This window comes from Rhinolophus sinicus, linkage group LG14, assembly GCF_036562045.2.
Source record: "Rhinolophus sinicus isolate RSC01 linkage group LG14, ASM3656204v1, whole genome shotgun sequence".
Classification (NCBI taxonomy): domain Eukaryota; kingdom Metazoa; phylum Chordata; class Mammalia; order Chiroptera; family Rhinolophidae; genus Rhinolophus; species Rhinolophus sinicus.
Window position 1 is genome coordinate 52,723,219 of NC_133763.1, and position 16,972 is coordinate 52,740,190.

Genomic DNA, 16,972 nt, shown 5'->3' on the forward strand with positions numbered 1-16,972 from the left:
TAAATTATTCACGTTGGGATCTGTTTCTAGCCAATACCGAGCCCTTTCGGCACTTTACTGTCAGGTGTTCCCCTAAGTCCGTACGTTTGGAAATTCAGGCACAGTAACTTCTGGTAGTTCAGACTGTATGCTGCTAATACTTCGTTGTCTGGTGCAGTGCTGGTTTACAAGCTTTTACGTAGTCATAATATAATGTCTATTTTCTCACCTACAAGTTCACGCCAACGGCAGGGAATGAATACAACAGTGCAGCACAACGCCCCATAAACACTGACATTAAAAATAAGTGTCCTAGTCATCAAATTTTGCATGCATCATGCTAAGTACCATTTTTAAAAAACTAAACAATATCCTGCAAAAACTATACAAGATATACAAAATTCACAATAAAAATATTAAGCCGAAGACACACAGAAGATACACAGCTCTGCTGATATGCTGCTCCCAGGCAGCCTCTGGGTAAGAAGTGAGGGGCAGTGTGGCCACCTAAGGAGAGGTGTTTACTAGGACCTGTGCCCTGCGATGCTCTGCCATCAAGCAATCAGGCCTGCCAAGCTCTTGCTAAGCTACGAAGATGGACCAGGAGACACGGCCTACCTTGGCTGTCGATGACGCTCTGCACGACCTCTTCCAAGCCCACCATGTAGATGAACTCGCTATTGGCTGCACTGGGCAGGAAGTGCAGCAAGGGGGCAGGAGGTTTGGGGGGTGGAATCTCCAGGAGCGTCTTTTCCAGCTGTTTGCGAAGAGCAAGTTTGGCCGCAGCCTGCGAGTTGGCTGCGTCGGTCATGGCGCCGGGGCTAGGAAGTGGTGAGGACACTCTGTTCACGGTCCCTGGCTGGATGTGGGAGGCAAGGTTCATATAGATGGCAGAGGACGTCGTGCGCTGACAGGGGACAGAAGAACTTGACTGCTGAAACAGAGGGAGTGTGGGGTCAGTGGGGGAGTGTGGGAAGGACTGATTCTTGGCTTTGGCAGCAGAAAACTGTTTGATCCTAGTCTGCACTGCTGAGTGTCCCCAAACTCAGACAGAAACAGGAGGTGTGCAACGTCTTCACGTCTTCCCTGTAAGGGAACAAACTCCAGCATGTAGGAAAGGAGGATGCTAGCAGCTCTGAGCTGAAACTGCTAAGGGAAAAATAAAGATCGGGGCTGCCTGTTGTCACACATCTGTTACTTCTTATTCCCTAGGACCCTCGATCGCTTTCTTCTGGGCAGATTTAGCTCACTGCTGTCTGCTGTGCAACCTCTCTTCCCACTGCTACTTTCCTAGAATTCTCAATGCTTCGACTTCGGGGACAGCTGTCCAAGCTCCACCAAAGTTAGCCTGTTGTCCTAGAGCATCTCTTTGTCCGAAACTGTCAAATCTACGGTCCTTTCAACAGGGAAAGCAAATAAAGGATTTCTTTGTTTCCACTCAGGGCTGTTCTTACCGGCTGGTAATTGATGGCGGGATTCATATTGGGTGTTGTGGTGCGGACGAGGCCAGGCTTAGGCGGGCCCCGCTGGCCCTGTAGCTGGGCTGGGTTTGGTGCAATCACACGTTGAGACATCAGCATGTGTGGGAGGGTGGTATTGGTCGCTGAACGGATAACACTGTGACCCTGAAGGGGAAGAAGAGGAAAAGAACTAGTCCTAAGTGGTAAATGCCCCTCAAAATGCTAAAGAGAAAGCATTGCCTATAATACATAGCTAAGTAGAAACACAGAAACACAGTCAGACTTAGTAATTTTGTCTAATGATCTACGAGATCACTCTACCGTCGCTGTAACCCTATGAATGGCTTGGAATCCCCGGGCTGTTTTTGGTCTAAGCTATCTGACCCTATAAGAAAAGGGCTAAGCTGGAAACACTCTCTAGATAAGAAAAACCACACTGGCGAGATGAGGGTTATTCATCCTTCTCTTGCAGACTGCATCATGCCATAAAGGACCAACAGGACTATCTGTAGTGATAACCCCTCTGTCATAGCTGGGTTCTTCTAGAATCTTCACAGAAGCCCCATCACAGAGAGAGGATAAACAGGGCCCTTTGACGCTGAGATCTCACTATGGGTCCCATACCTGTAATGTTCTCAAATTCTGAGGTTCGACCCCTTGGGCCCCAGGCCGGGAGGGAAGCTTGGATAGGCCCTGTTGTCCCACATGGGCAGGAGATGGCTGAACAATAGATGCTGCATTCTGTACAACTGGAGTCTGGGAGAGAGAAGAGGAAATGAGACAGTGGAAAAGGCTAATAGTCAGAGGTAGAAATCTGGTGTACTTCTAGACTTTCTAGACTTTTCAAATTCTTTGTCAGTGTGAGCTCTTATTGACCAGGAGGAAACATGAGAAAAAAGAATCAAAGTTTCCACAATTAAGGCTGAAGATTAGAAACTCGCTACTCCTAGACTTAAGAACCCTGAAACAACAGAAGAGTTAAGCCACCCAGCTGCGCGTCCCCAGCAGCCCCTTCTCCAGGCAGTTTCCTCTCCTCCCCCAGCCCCTTACCACTGGGCGTCTCACCTTCTGTACCACGTTCTCCTTCTGCAGCTGACTCTGTCTCAGCTTCTTGAGCAGCACCAGGCGGGCCTCTTCCAGCCGCAGCTCGTCCCTCAGCTGCTTGATGAGCTGCTGCCGCTCCTCAATGCCCTTCCCCTAAGGAAACATGGAGACGGTCAGCTAGGGCAGCAGGTGCCCGGAGTCCCGTCTCATAAGATGACCCCTTCTTTTAGGTCTGAAACCTTCATATTCCACAAGAAGCACAAGTGTTGATGGCACTGTTATCTTTGTGTCCTTGGGGTCTGGCACAGGGCCTGGTATTCAGGAGGCACAGTAAGTCCTCACTTAAAGTCATCAATCGTTCTCGGAAACTGTGACTTTAAGTGAAATGACATAGAATGAAGCCAATTTTGCCACAGGTTAATTGATATAAACAAGAGTTAAGTTCTTAAGACATATTTCTGGTCACAAAAGCATCACAAAACTTCTAAATAAATACCAAAACACTTCTAATATTGAATACTGAAAGAAATGTGAGCTACATATACATTTACGAAAGATTAATACAAACAAATAAGACCATTATTTTCAACTGGCTTATTCCACTTTAGGGCTGCACGTGGCCGGAGTCTATCTCTGGACAGTGGGACCCACACCCACTCAGAGGGGACGGTGTATACACGCCTCTTAGCCTAACGCGTGCATCTTTGGGGTGTGGGAGGAAACTGGAATCCCTGGAGAAAACCCACACAGACATGGGGTGGACATGCCAACTCCACATAGACACTGGCCCCGGATGGAAACGGAAGTTTTTTTTCCCCCCTTATTAACACTGTAAGGAAATGACACTGAACAAAACGATGCTATTGAAGGATTTGCTATACTCAAAAAATGCTTACAGAATGAAACGAGACCACACAAATGCTCATCAACCAGATTCCTGGCAAAATATAAGAATGGCCAAAGAAAGACATTTCCTTCCTTTAAAGTAATGTTTCTAAATCTTTTTCAGCCATGTTTCCTCTAGGTACAGATAAAAATTTAGGCATCCCTCCACATTCGGAAACCTGGGAGAACAGGGAAGGAATCCATCCAGCCAGGAGTTTATTTCATGTGACTTGAATGATGAAGTCTTGTTTTCATTTTCCAAAGATACACTATATTGAATACGCTTTTCCAAACGACCTTCTGCACTGGATTCTAACAGTTCCTCTGGAAGAGCACACCCTTGAGCTTGAGAGTTACTGATAAAGTTTCATCAATGGGTAGTTATCTAGATCCAAAAAGTAAACCATAAAGAAAAGACTGGGACTCCGACAGAATAAAGAGAAGAGGAGGCCCAAGAACCCCCCCGCCCCCATCTGTCTTTCTTCCTTTACCTTAAACATCTCTAGGTTGGCTGCTTTGAGTCTTTCTTCCATTCGGGAGCTGGAACGGGGACTGGAAGCTTCGTTATCAGACAAAACAATGACGTCGGGGGATGGAGTTAGCCTTCCTCGATCTGGCTCACTAGACAAGGAAAAAATTAAGTTATTACCAACTGTGAAGGTTCATAGAAAAGCTTAAGAAACGACTTTTCTACACTGGACAAAGAAATCCAAGGGAGCTTAGGTCTGTCCCGACTCACCCAGGGGAAGGCAGAGAACTCAAGTCCTGGAATAAAGAAGACACCAAGATGTGATGCTGAAACCTCAGTAAAAGTACGTTTCCCATCTAAATTCCTCACAGAGGCGACAAAGACACTGGTGTCAGATATGGAAATAAGAGATGAGTGCTCTTATCACACTAACATCAAAATTCTAAGTGTTTTCCCTTCAGCTCACTGTGCTTTGGGTTGTCTCATTAGTTACGCAGGGGCTCCAGGAGAAAATGGCCAGAGTGGCCCGGGAAGAGGGCAAAGGCAGTAAAGCCTAAGCTGCCCACCCCGGTACAGGTGATCTGTTGCTAAGGAGGCAGCTCATTAGACCAGTAGCCTGGTCCCGGCTACCTGAGGACTGACAAGAAAGGAGGTTATATGACAACTCCACTGGGAGTCTCTCTTGTTCAGGGTTAAGGCACAAGAAGGTCCTGCTGCCATGGGCTTGAGGGGATGGACAGTGCCACGCAGAGTGTCTCCCACCTTCTGGAGGACTGAAACTCCAGGACTAAATATACGGAATCTGCATCTACTTGCCAGAGTTCTACTTAGCACCTTCCCTCGAAAGAAACTGTTTAGAAATGAGTTTGAAATCTATGCCTCCACATTGGCTTTCCAGAGCCTGTTTAGTAAACAACTCTAAGAGGATAAAAAATGGCACTCACTGCTTAAGGCCTGGGTAACAAGAATCCTAGAAATTCTAATTGACGTAGGTTCCCAAATCAGTGACCATATCCTCTTCATCTCCTCTAATTTTTTTCTTTATTTTTTAAATTAAAGTGTATTGGGGTGACCCCTGTTAGTAAAGTTACATAGGTTTCAAGCAGACAATTCTGTAACACATCATCTATGTATCATGTTGGGGTTCAACACTCAGTCTCCTCTAATTTCTTAACTCAAAGTTGTCTTCTTCCCAGACCCTACTTCCTTGAGAGCTTCACAGTAGCTTGGACTACATGGGTCTAAAGCACTGTGTTTTAGGTCTTATTTAAACATGTAGCTCAAACTCTTCACAGGCACAGATCGTGACTCCTGAGAGCCTCTTTACCACTTCTGAGGGCCTCTTAGCCCAGCTGCTGTTGGCACATGCACCTTTTAAACAAGGCACCCTGGGTGGTTGGGACAGGCATTCAATTTCTCAATAGGGTAAAAGTGAGGGGCGAAAATCAACCAAATTTAGCTGAGGAAATAGAAGAAGGGGACAGAATAATAAGAAAGACTGTCCTGGAGCTATTAAATCCATCTGAATTTCTTTATAACTGGTCACAGCAGGCTGAGAAGGTGGGGTTACAGAAAAAGAAGCCACTAGAGGGAGAAAAGAACCATTTATTCTCTAACCTCAAGCTCCCAGAGGAATGGTCAGGCCTAAATAAAGCATTTGATTTCATTTCTTAGGTGACTTCACCATTTCCGTACCCCTTCATCCCCCCACCATCCCTACCACTGACATGGGGGAACAATTTTGAGTTCTGGTAGATTTCTACTCCTTCTACTTGATTCCCTAATGTTTACCACTCTGGTCACAGATTACTTGTAAGCTAAGGAATCCGTCTTTGCTCAAATGAGTGCCACCTACTGCGTAGAGAGTGCCCAGCAACAGGACAGGCAGAGACAAACCTGGATGGAGATTCTGGTGTGGCCTTTATTCCGGAAGCTGCATCTGAGAACAACCCTAAATGATATTTCATTCCCAGATATAATCAGACCCACATTAAATAGACAGCACAGGTAAAACTAAGCCCAAGTCAAATTTAATTCATCGATTTTTTAAAACTTTGATCTGGGATTCTGGCCACATTTATCAAACTTTCCAAGGATAGAAATTATTTGGCTACTTTCCTTAACATACATCTGACTTACAATATTTGGTGTTCCTAAGTATGAAACGCTACCTGTTAGACATTATTAAAAGCCGCACTTGCTGCTGACATCACTTGTGACTCAGACTGGCAGATCCCCAGAAGCTGTAAAATGCCTAATCCTTAACCCAGTAGTAAAAACAGAAAGAAAACTGCCGTTTCTCTCTAGCATTCCAAAATATAAGCAGTACTGGTTTCATCCATACCTTATTTCACAGATATAACTTGCCCAAATGAGGGGGGGAAATGATAGTTGGGCTATGATATAGCTATCATGTCAGAAGCTCTTCCTTTTTTCTGCTTTTAAATTCTTTCCTCCTTTTATCCATATCAACTAAGCCACTGCTGTTCTTTCTGAGCGGTCTATCAATCTTATGCCTCTTATAAAAAGCTTGGAGCTGAGTGGAAATAAATAACTGTCCGTGTAGCTGGTGAAAGGGAAGAAGAGGACCTACAATGGGCCAATAGACCTATTTTTCCAAGTAGAATGGGGATCTAGATGGTTTACATAAAGCCTCTTTTCCTGGTGACCCTTAAAAACAACTCCCAGTTTCTAGAGGATCAACTTTCAAAAGTTTAGCCCTCTAAAATAAAAGCAATGGTAGGGTTTTCAGGGTAGTCTGACTCTTTAACACAGAATTTATCTGTGATATTGCACACTTCCAATAGCACTAATGAGCTTTTACCAAACTGTGTAACAATTTTTCTATGAAAATGCATTTTCAGTTCCAATTTGGGACATGAGGACTCCACCTAACATTTTTCCTCCTCTTCCTCCCCAACAAAGCCAAACGAGTCACTAACCCCCAAAGGGAAAGGGTAATTCTGGGGCAAGAGGGCTGCAGGTGCGTGATCTCATTCATCTACTCCCTTTGCACCAAGGACCTAAGGATCAATCTACTTTCACAATATTCTGCCGACACCACCTACAGCTTTCAAGATTTTCTTCTTCTTCCAGGACCACTAGGGAATGTATCTGAAATGTCCTAAGGGATTTTAATGCTATACCAAGAACAATGTTCCCTCACTGGGTTTTTTTTGTTGTTTTTTTTTAAAAGCTAACCGTAGGATAATACTAGCCAGTAAACATTAAAAAGTGGGTAAAGGAAGCCACTGCTCCTTTCTTCTTCTTTCTCCATCAGTCCAGCTCCTTAAAGATCCTGCTTTGGAAAAATTCTAGGACCAAGTCCACTGGAGAGCAACTGAACAGCGAAGAGTCCTTCTCACGCCTATCAGCTGTTTCTGAACCGTAATAAACTGAATGTTCTTAAAACTAAGGTTTGTCTATCCTGGATTCACGGTTGAGGCAGGTTCTACCCTCAGCCAGTTCCAGGAACCTCTTCTTAGTGTGTGCTCCGCTGTTCCAAGTACTCGACTTTGACAGACACCAGAAAAAAGGCCTGTGAACATGTGTGCTTGTGTTGTGTGCGTGAGAGCAAACACAAGCATGAGTGTACGAGGTGTGATCAAACAATATGGTGAATGTTTAAATAAAAAAAATTTATTACAGTAAAAGACACATTGCCATTAATCCCCCTCAAAATACCCTCCCCTCACTTCAAACACTCTCATCCCATCATTCCTGCCCCTTTTTGGAGCAGTTCTGGAAATCCTGTTTCATGAGTGTCTTTAGTTGCTCATGAAACTGGCTGCCTCGATGTCCTGAATCATTCTGACTTTGGGGAAGGGCCAGAAGTCACAGGGTGTCAGATCCGGTGAATCAGGTGGAAGAGGACACACTGTAATGTTTTTGACAGAAACTGCCGTACCAGAAGTGATGTGTGACATGGAGTGTTGTCATGATGGAGGACGATTTACAGCACACTTTAAAACACACCTTCTCTCAACCGTAGCTCACACCCGACTGACTGCACCAAATAAGTTGAAACTTGTCACACACTGTCACTAAGGTTCCACGTGCTGCTTCCCATGTGGAAGATCCCTGCCTTTCCGTTGGATGGCACTCGGCAGCAGCATTCACTGTATTTTGTGATCACAACAGAAAAGCTCCATGTCACACATCGCTTCTGGTTTGGCAATTTCTGTCAAATAAAAGCATTACGGTGTGTCCTCATCCACCTTAGTCACCAGATCTGGCACCATGCGACTTCTGGCTCTTCCCCAAAGTCAAAATGATTCAGGACATCGAGGCAGCCACAACAGAGCAACTGAAGACACTCATGATAGAGGACTTCCAGAACTGCTCCAGAAAGTGGCAAGAATGATGGGTGTGTGTGTTTGAAGTGAGGGGGAGTATTTTGAGAGGGATTAATGGCAGTGTGTCTTTTACTGTAATCATTTCTTTAATTTAAACATTCACCGTATTGTTTGATCACACCTTGTACATGCACAAGCAAATGTGTATGCATATGTGGGGGTTGGGGAAAGTGGCACAAATGAAGCAAGATTATGCAGAATTACCACATGAAGATAATTTCCTTGTTGACAAAAGAAAAGCTGGGCCCATGTTTTCTGATGTAATAGAAGCTGGGACTCCACAATAAATACATCCTAAAACTCCTGGCATGATCTAGCCCTAAGATGACAGTGAACGCGCCTATTAACTCCCTTGTAATTGGGGTATCAGCTCTACGTGCCTCCTCTATCCAGAAACGGCCACTTTATCTTACGGGTGAGAACGCTGCTTCTCTGTGTGCTAAGCCATGTCTGAAGCACCTGGTTTCAACAGGAAATGAATGAGAGGAATTCAGGGTCAAGCCAGATGGCACAGATATGTCTTCTTTCAAGAAAGTTTAGGATGAGAAACACCCCCTCCTGGGAATGCGTTCCCTTGCCCAGGCCTAGGCTGCGAGCAGCCCTGTCGCTGGCGGCAGCGGGCCGGGCCCTACCTCCGCCTGGCGCTCATGTCCACGGGCTCATCACTGATGTTCTCTTTGCCGGGCCGTCCGGCCGTCCTGCTGTCTCCATGAGGCCGCAGGTTCCCATTGAGCTTCTCCTCGTAGCCCTTGACGCCACTGCCATCCTGCTTGGTGGGTAACTCGTGCGGCACCTCAAGATTTGCCAAATCCTTCCGTTTGAGCAGTGCCAACATTTTCAGGCGCTCCATGGCCTCGTGCCCCTCCATTTTCAGCCGCTTGGCCAGGACATCGTCTCGCTCATCTGCAGGGTCCAGGCTCCGCTTTAACAGGTTCAGGCGAAGAGCATCTTCTGTCATTCTATCCATCCTGCGGAAAGAAAACGACGCGTCAGAGCAGAGTAAGTCCCTTACACAGTCCGCAGAGAAAGAGCAGGAGTGGCAAAGGTACGAAGAATCACAGACATACACATGGACGTTCAAAGTTAACTTTCCACCCTCCCTGTATCTTCCTAGAAACTGAAACTACAAACACTGCCTCGTCGCTGAGGTCTTTACTGGATAGATTCCTGAAACCAAACACCACCCTCACCTGGATGGTCCATTAAGAGCCTATATCTCTCATAAAGAAAACATTCTTCTGTGACTGGCTTTTTGTGCACGCATGCTCAAAGTCAGACACTTTGGTTTTACTCTCAGATCAAATTTGTCTCCTGGAAAAAGACTCATGAATGGTAAGGTCCTCCGGTCACACACACTGTCTTAAATTGGCCCATCTTGCGAATGGAGAACTATGAGAAAGATGATCAGACAAAGGCACCTGACAGCAAGCCTCAGTTGTCTGGACACAGCAAGGATCAGAGGGGCCCACTGTTGTCTGACCTGTTGTATACAGATCCAGCTTCAGTATCATGAGATACTGGGCTTTGCTGAATGAAGAACTCAGGTGCTTAGGCTGATACGAGGTAATATTTACTCAGGCAGCAAAATTATTAAAGGCAAGCTAATTATTATTTTCCCTTCCTTCTCACTTTGTTTTTTTACACTAACAAAATCTAAATGCAGAATTTCTGCAACACTTTTATATCCAGGGCTGTTTTCCTGGTAGGAAATAGCAATGAGGCAGTGGAAAGAAAAATTTTTGAGTCATAGAAACATAGGTTCAAACTGCTACTTACTTTTACAAGGACAAATATTTAATAAGTTACTTTACCTCCCCAAGTCTCAATTTCATCTGTAAAAATGGGCGCTTAGAAAGTACTACATACATTTTGCCACAATAAAATTTTTTTAAAAATCCAGTGTAGCAGAGACTGATTAAAAATGGCACAAGCGACCTTTTTAGGGTGACGGAAGTATTCTAAAACTGGACTGTGGTGATAGCTGCACACTCTGTAAATTTACTAAAAAAATAAAATCACTGAATCATACTTAAATTATACTCCAATAAAGCTGTAAAAATAATATTCGAGGTAAACTTGTCACACGAAAATTCCTCTACAAGAAGCAAAACAAAAATTCTGTAAAATGAATGTTGTATGTTGTCTTTTAAAGCCTCGCCAACCTTTCTGGTTTCTTCTGGGCTACCAGTGGTAACAGCTAACATTTCTTAAGTAGCTACTTAAAAGCCCAACATGCTACTAGGCACTTTATCATGTGTTCTTCTTTAACTTCTTCTCAACAAATTACTAAGAGGTATTGTCCCTACTTTAACAGGTGGGAAAAAGTGTCAAATCAACTATCCCAAGACTGCAAAGCTTTACATAGTGAATCTAGAATTCCAGCGCTGGTCCTGTTCATGTCAAAAACTTACGATTCAGTACATCTCCCTGCTCAGAGGGAGACAACCTTAGGAAGCAGTGTTGTACAGTCACGTGCTCACACATCCATCCATCCCTGCATTCCCCACAACCCCAAATATTAAGTACATACTATATGCCAAGTTCCGGGTTAGGTGCTAAGAATAAAGGTGAAAAAAAGACTAGGTAACTGACTTTAAACAACTTCACTGGGATAGAAGATAGATGTGCACGCAGGTAACTACACGCCTGGAAGTTCACACAACGCATTTTCTCTGCCTTCCTATATTCTGCTTCTCTTCCTTGTATTTCAGTGAAGAGACTCCAACTCATCCAGAGGCAAAAGCTAAAGCCTGGAGATCATCCTCGACTTTTCCTGACTTTTAAACCTAAGTCACCAAGTCCAGACAATTCCTCCGAGCGTGAGGGAGAAAATATGCAGCCCTGGCGTGTTGCTGCTGGCAGCCACCTTGTGACCAGGAGGAAGGCAGCTCATTGCAGCAGGCACTGAGATGGGAGCTAATTATACAGCTGCGCCACCAGATCCACCTACCCTAAAGCTAGTCTCTGGGTTCTTGTTACATAGGCCAATAAATGCCCTTACGTCAGTGCGAGCTGGGTTTTCTGCTCCCTAACTGAAAATATGCTAACAGAAAACTGTTAGAAGTGCCACTGTGAAATCAAGGTGAAGCTGTCCGATAGAAAGGTGGATACATGGCACACAAGCAAAAGAGCTCAAGCTCTGGCCAGAATTGGAGATAAATATTTGAACACGAAAAGGAGGTAATTCAAGTAATATATGAGGATGAGTGAAACAACCCAGGAAAAGATGTATATATAATCAGAAGGAAAAGGGCCAAAGAGAGAACCATGCCAAACCTACATTTAAGGGTTAGCTGGTCAGAGAGCTAAGGAAAAACTAGGAAAGCATGACATGTAAACACATCAAAGCAGAGTTTCAAGGAGAGAGTAGTTAATTGTGTCTAACAATTACAGTAAAAACATGCCCAGTTTCACATGTACTGTCGACTGTTGTAAAAGGTAAGAATGGCCAGGTGGGAACGCAGCTCTAGACCCATGCTTGCCACGTTTTCGACTCTGTTAGCTGCCACACCAAAATCCAAGTCTGCAAAAACCCTCAGGGGAGCCTGAGGGAAGTGAGTGGCGGGAGAGAGCGTGAGCAAAATGGATTCTCACCTACTGCCTGCCTGCTATTTACCAAGCAATGTACAAGGTGCTTTGTACTTGTTCTCACCTTATCACATCAGAGGAGTACCAGAAATTTAAATTGTCAGCTAAGATAAAAATCCTCCAATCCTCAAAAAAGATGAAATGTAAGCGTATAATAATAAAACATGACTTTAAAAGTTTAAAGTAGCAATAGTCTTAATAACCATGTTACTTCAAGAGGAGTTCTCAGTTTTTATACTGAACAAGACAAAGCAGTCCTTACAAAGCAAAACAGTATTTCTTTAACACATAAAAAATGAGTTTTAAAAAAGTATGTTGGTTTCAAAATTCTAAGTAGCAATAAAAGTACTTGCGTTAAAAAAATACATCTTTCTCAGAAAATTAATAAGCAAAAACTATTTTTTATTAGTTTCAGGTGTACAAAACAATGTAATAGCTAGAAATTTACACCCCTCACACAGTGAAAACCCCCCCAATCTACTACCCCTCTGACATCGTATACAGCTGTTACAATTCCACCGACTCTATTCCCTACGCTGTACTCCACATCCCGTGACTATATATATATAATTACAGCTGACGTTGAATGTTATTCCACTTCAGCCTCAGGTGTACGGCGCAGTGGTCAGGCATCTACACAGCCTATGAAGTGATCCCCCTGGTAAGTCCAGTGCCCACCTGGCACCTACATAATCTATACAACACTGTTGATTATATTCCTCATACTGTATTTCACATCCCCGTGACGATACTGTGGCCACTAATTTGCTCTTTCTAATCCCTTTACCTTCTCCCCCATGCCCCCATCCCGTCTAGCAACCAGCAGTTTTTCCCCCTATATCTCTGAGTCTATTTGTTTTGTTTATTCTGTTCCTTAAAGATTCCACTATATTTTCATTTCTTGTTTCCACTATTTTTTCTTACCGATTTCTCTCCCTCTGACCCATCCTCCGAATGGCTGCAATGGACAGCTGAGAGTTTTATTGCTGTACACATTGAAGGGACTGCGTGTTCTCCTCATTATAAAATAGTTCAAGCATGGAAGTAAGTACAGAGGATAAAAAACAAAGGTCAAATCTTAATATCTTGTCCCTATTTTATGTTTTAATTTGGTTTTTTATTTTGAGATAATTATACGTTCATATGAAGTTTTAAGAAATAATACAGAAAGAGTCCATGTACCCTTTACCTAGCTTCCTTCCCCCAACAGTAACCTCCTGCCAAACAATCACGATACCATGAGCAGGACATTAACACGGATGCAATCTACAGCTATTATTCCGATTGCCCCAGTTTACCTGTATTCGTGTGTATTCAGTTCTCCACAATATCACACCTGCAGGCTCACCTACCCACCACAGGCAGCATACAGAACAGTTCCATCACCTTAAGGACCCCCCACGCTCCTCCTCTATGACCCCATCTCCCTCCCCAACCCCCAGCCACCCAAGCACACCCCAAACTTTGGTGAGCACTAATCTGTTTTCCAGATCTAAATTTCTGTCTTTTCAAAACTATTATATGACTGGAATCATATACAGTATACAACTCTGGAACTGGTTTTTCCACTCAGTGTAACTCCCTTGAGAGCCACCCTGTGTGGCCTGTACCAAGTCTGTTCCTTTTTACAGTGGATGCGTGGGCCGTATATGGATGAGGCACATCTACTCACCTGTTGAAGGACAACTGAGGTGTTTCTAGTTTTCTGCTGTAACAAATAAAGCTGCTACAAACATTCACAAATTTCTATAGGAACGTAAGTTTTCGTTTATCTGGGATAAATGCCCAAGAGTGTGACTGCTGAGTCATATGGCAAATGAATATTTAGTTTTGTAAGCAACTGCCAGTCTGTTTTCCAGAGTAGTGTACCACCCTCCATTCCCACAAGCAATGTTTAGAAAGTCCAGTTTCTCCATATCCTCCCTCACTAGCATTTGCCGTTGTCACTGTTTTTCACTTGAGCCATTCTGACAGGTGCATCGTGATGCCTCACTGTGGTTTTAGTTCGCATCTCCCCAATGGCTGGCGATGTGACCATTGTTCTGTGTTTATTGCCATCTGTAAATCCTCTTTTGTGAAACTTCTGTTCAAGTTTTTTGCCCATGTTCTAACTGAATTGTTTGGTTTTTTACTGTTGAATCTTGAGAGTTCTTTACATATTCTAGACACTAGTCATTTGTCATATATGTGGCTTCCAAATTTATTTTTAGTGAAATTAAACATTACAGATACAGTTGAAGCACCCTGTATAACCCTGTATAACTTCACCCTCAAACTATTCTCGACCTTCCCTCCTTCCCTCCCAGAGAAAGGCATTATTAGGCATTATCATTCTCATGAATATTTTTATAAGTTTATTTCATATATATCCATAAATAATACAGTATAGTTTGTGTTTTTATAAATTACATTTTTTAAGTAGCTCTTATACACATCCTTTTTTATTTTGCTTATCAATATTTAATTTTTTAATATTTAAAATTTACCCAGATAAATGCATAACGTTCTAGTTCATTTTTTTTAACTGGTGTGTAGAACTCCATAGCAAAATACACAATTTAATAATCCATCCTCTAGTTCAACATTTAGGCATCAGTTTGTATTAGGTTGGTACAAAAGTAACTGTTGTTTAAAAGGTTAAAAATAATTGCAAAAACTGCAATTACTTTTGCATCAACCTAATAGATGTTAAATCAATGCTGCCATTTCCACTTCTAGCCAAGATGATGTACACAGGCTGGATTTACCCTCCCACCTGAAGTAACAACAACAACAACAACAAAACCAACAAAATACATGAACCAAGGGTTTCAAGACACTGGATATGGACATCAGGCAACAAAGGACAGTGATCCCAGAGGGACAAGAAACAAATGAGATGAGTCCTACAACTACCCTCGTTTATTGCCTTAAGAGAGCTTCTAGAACATGGTGTGGGGAGGGGGAAATGAGGTGGAGCCAGGCAGGTTCCTGAACTGAAGAGAAGAGATGGAGGTGAGTGTGTTGAGAGACAAATCAGCTAGATTTCAAAAATGACAGAATACCACAGACCTGAGAATGCAGAAAGATGGCTATAATTTTTAAAAAGCCAGCTAGATATAAGTTTTGAGGAGCATGATGAGAAACTGGAATCTTCCACACACTGCTGGTGGGAATGGAAAATGGAAAAGAGCTGAAGTTGGCAGTTCCTCACAAAGTGAAACAGAGTTACTGGATGACCCAGCAATTCCACTGCTAGCTATCTACCCAACAGAACTGAAAAAATTTGTATATGAATGTTCGTAGCAGCAGCATTATTCACAATAGCCAAAATTGGAAACAACCCAAATGCCCATCAACTGATGAATAAACAAATGTGGTGTATATCCATACAGTGGAATATTCTACATTCATGAAAAGTAAAAGCACTGATATGTGTCACAACATAGAAGAACCTTGAAACATTACGCTAAGCGAAGGAAGCCAGGTCATAAAAGGCAATATATTGTATGATTCCGTTTATATGAAGAGTCTAGAATAGGTTTGGAATAGAATGGAAACAGAAGGTAGGTTAGTGGTTACCTAGGTCTGAGGGGCTGGGCAAAATGGGGAATAACTGCTAAAGGGTAGAGGGTTTCTTTTTTGGGTGATGAGAATGTTCTAATCTTAGATTGTGGTGATAGCTGCACAACTCTGTGAATGAATATACTATAACCACTGAAATGTACACTTAAATGGGTGGATTTTATGATATGTGAAATATATCTCAATAAAGATGTTTAAAAAATACAATGGACGTTATTAACAGCACGTTTGATATTACAGAAAAAAAAGATTAGTGAACTAGAAGACACAGCAAAAAAAATCATCCAAAATCAAACAAAAAAATAAATAAATAAGAAGAGCATCAGGGGACTAAGGGACAACTTTAAGCTGCCTAATACACAGGTAACTGGCGTCCCTCAAAGAATGGAGAGAGAGAGTAGACAAAAAAATATATGAAGAAATCATGGCCAAAAATGAATAAACAATGAAAACTACAAACATACAAATCCAAGAAATTCAAGAAACAAAGAAAACTATACCAAGGGATGTCATAATGAAATGGCTCAAAACTACAACAAAATCTTAAAAGCACTGGGGAAGGGGTGGGGGTGGTAACACGTTATATGAAGATAAGAACAACACGTCAGATTTTTTGTTGGAAACAATGCACAAGAGAAGACAGCAACATCTTTAAAATACTGAAAGAAAAAAACCTGACAACCTAGAACACCATACCTGGCAAAATGTCTTTCAAAAACAAGTCATTTTAAACTTCGTTTACCAATCTTCTCCTTTACAATTTGTACTTATTTGTATCTAAAAAGTTCCCCTGATTACGGCCTCGAAGATGATTTTGTCTGCTATTAGTATCGGGACACCAACTTTCTGCTTAGTATTGCCTAGAACGTTTCTTTCCATTCTTCACTTCACCATCCCTGCCTTCCTGACAGTATCAACCTGGATTTGTTTTTCCATTCAGTCAGATAACCTGTTTCTTCTGCGGGCTAGTTTAGTCCATTTCCAGTTATCACGATTACTAATATATCTGGTTTTATTTCTACCGTATTCTGTTCATTGTACTACCTTGCTTGTTCTGTGCTTCTTCCTGACTTATTTCACTTAGCATAAATGCCCTCAAGGTCCATCCGTTTTGTCACAAATGGCAAAACAGCCTTCTTTTTTATGGCTAATATTCGTGTGTGTTTGTTGTGTATTCACCCATTCATCTACCGTGGACACTTAGGTTGCTTGCATGTCTTGGCTACTGTAAATACTGCAGCAAAGAACTCAGGCACATCTTTTCCAGTTAGTATTTTCGTTTCCTTCAGATAAATACCCAGAAGAGGAATTACTGGATCGTATCGTAGTTTTATTTTTAATTTTTGAGGAACCGTCATAGTGTTTTCCACAGTGGCTGCACCAATTTGCAAGCCCACCAACAGTGCAGGAGGGCTCCCTTTTCCCCAGCCCTCACTTCTTGTCCTCTTGGTACCAGCCATCCGACAGGGTGTGAGATGGTGTCTCACTGTGGTTTTGATTTGCGTTTCCCTGACAATCAGTGATGTTGAGGGCCTTTTCCTGTTATCTGTTGGCCATCTGTGTATCTTCATGGCCATATGGTCTTACTCTCCTTGACCAGTTTCTTCTCATCGTCCTAACTTCTAACT

General features: G+C 42.8%; 1 protein-coding gene across 3 annotated transcripts in view; it reads right to left on the reverse strand.

Moving 5' to 3' along the window:
* The window catches only part of GATAD2B (GATA zinc finger domain containing 2B), a 74,340-nt gene that overhangs the window by 7,867 nt on the left and 49,501 nt on the right, over positions 1-16,972 (reverse strand). For 2 of the 3 annotated variants that reach the window (XM_074318829.1, XM_074318830.1), the window contains 6 exons: positions 8,825-9,160; positions 3,860-3,989; positions 2,505-2,636; positions 2,064-2,195; positions 1,434-1,604; positions 598-913 (listed from right to left, as the gene is read on the reverse strand). In XM_074318829.1, coding sequence (XP_074174930.1) covers positions 598-913; positions 1,434-1,604; positions 2,064-2,195; positions 2,505-2,636; positions 3,860-3,989; positions 8,825-9,159 — 1,216 coding nt within the window. In that variant the 5' untranslated portion in view covers position 9,160. The remainder of the gene's footprint in view (positions 1-597; positions 914-1,433; positions 1,605-2,063; positions 2,196-2,504; positions 2,637-3,859; positions 3,990-8,824; positions 9,161-16,972) is intronic. The other variant, XM_074318831.1, reaches the window with a different exon arrangement.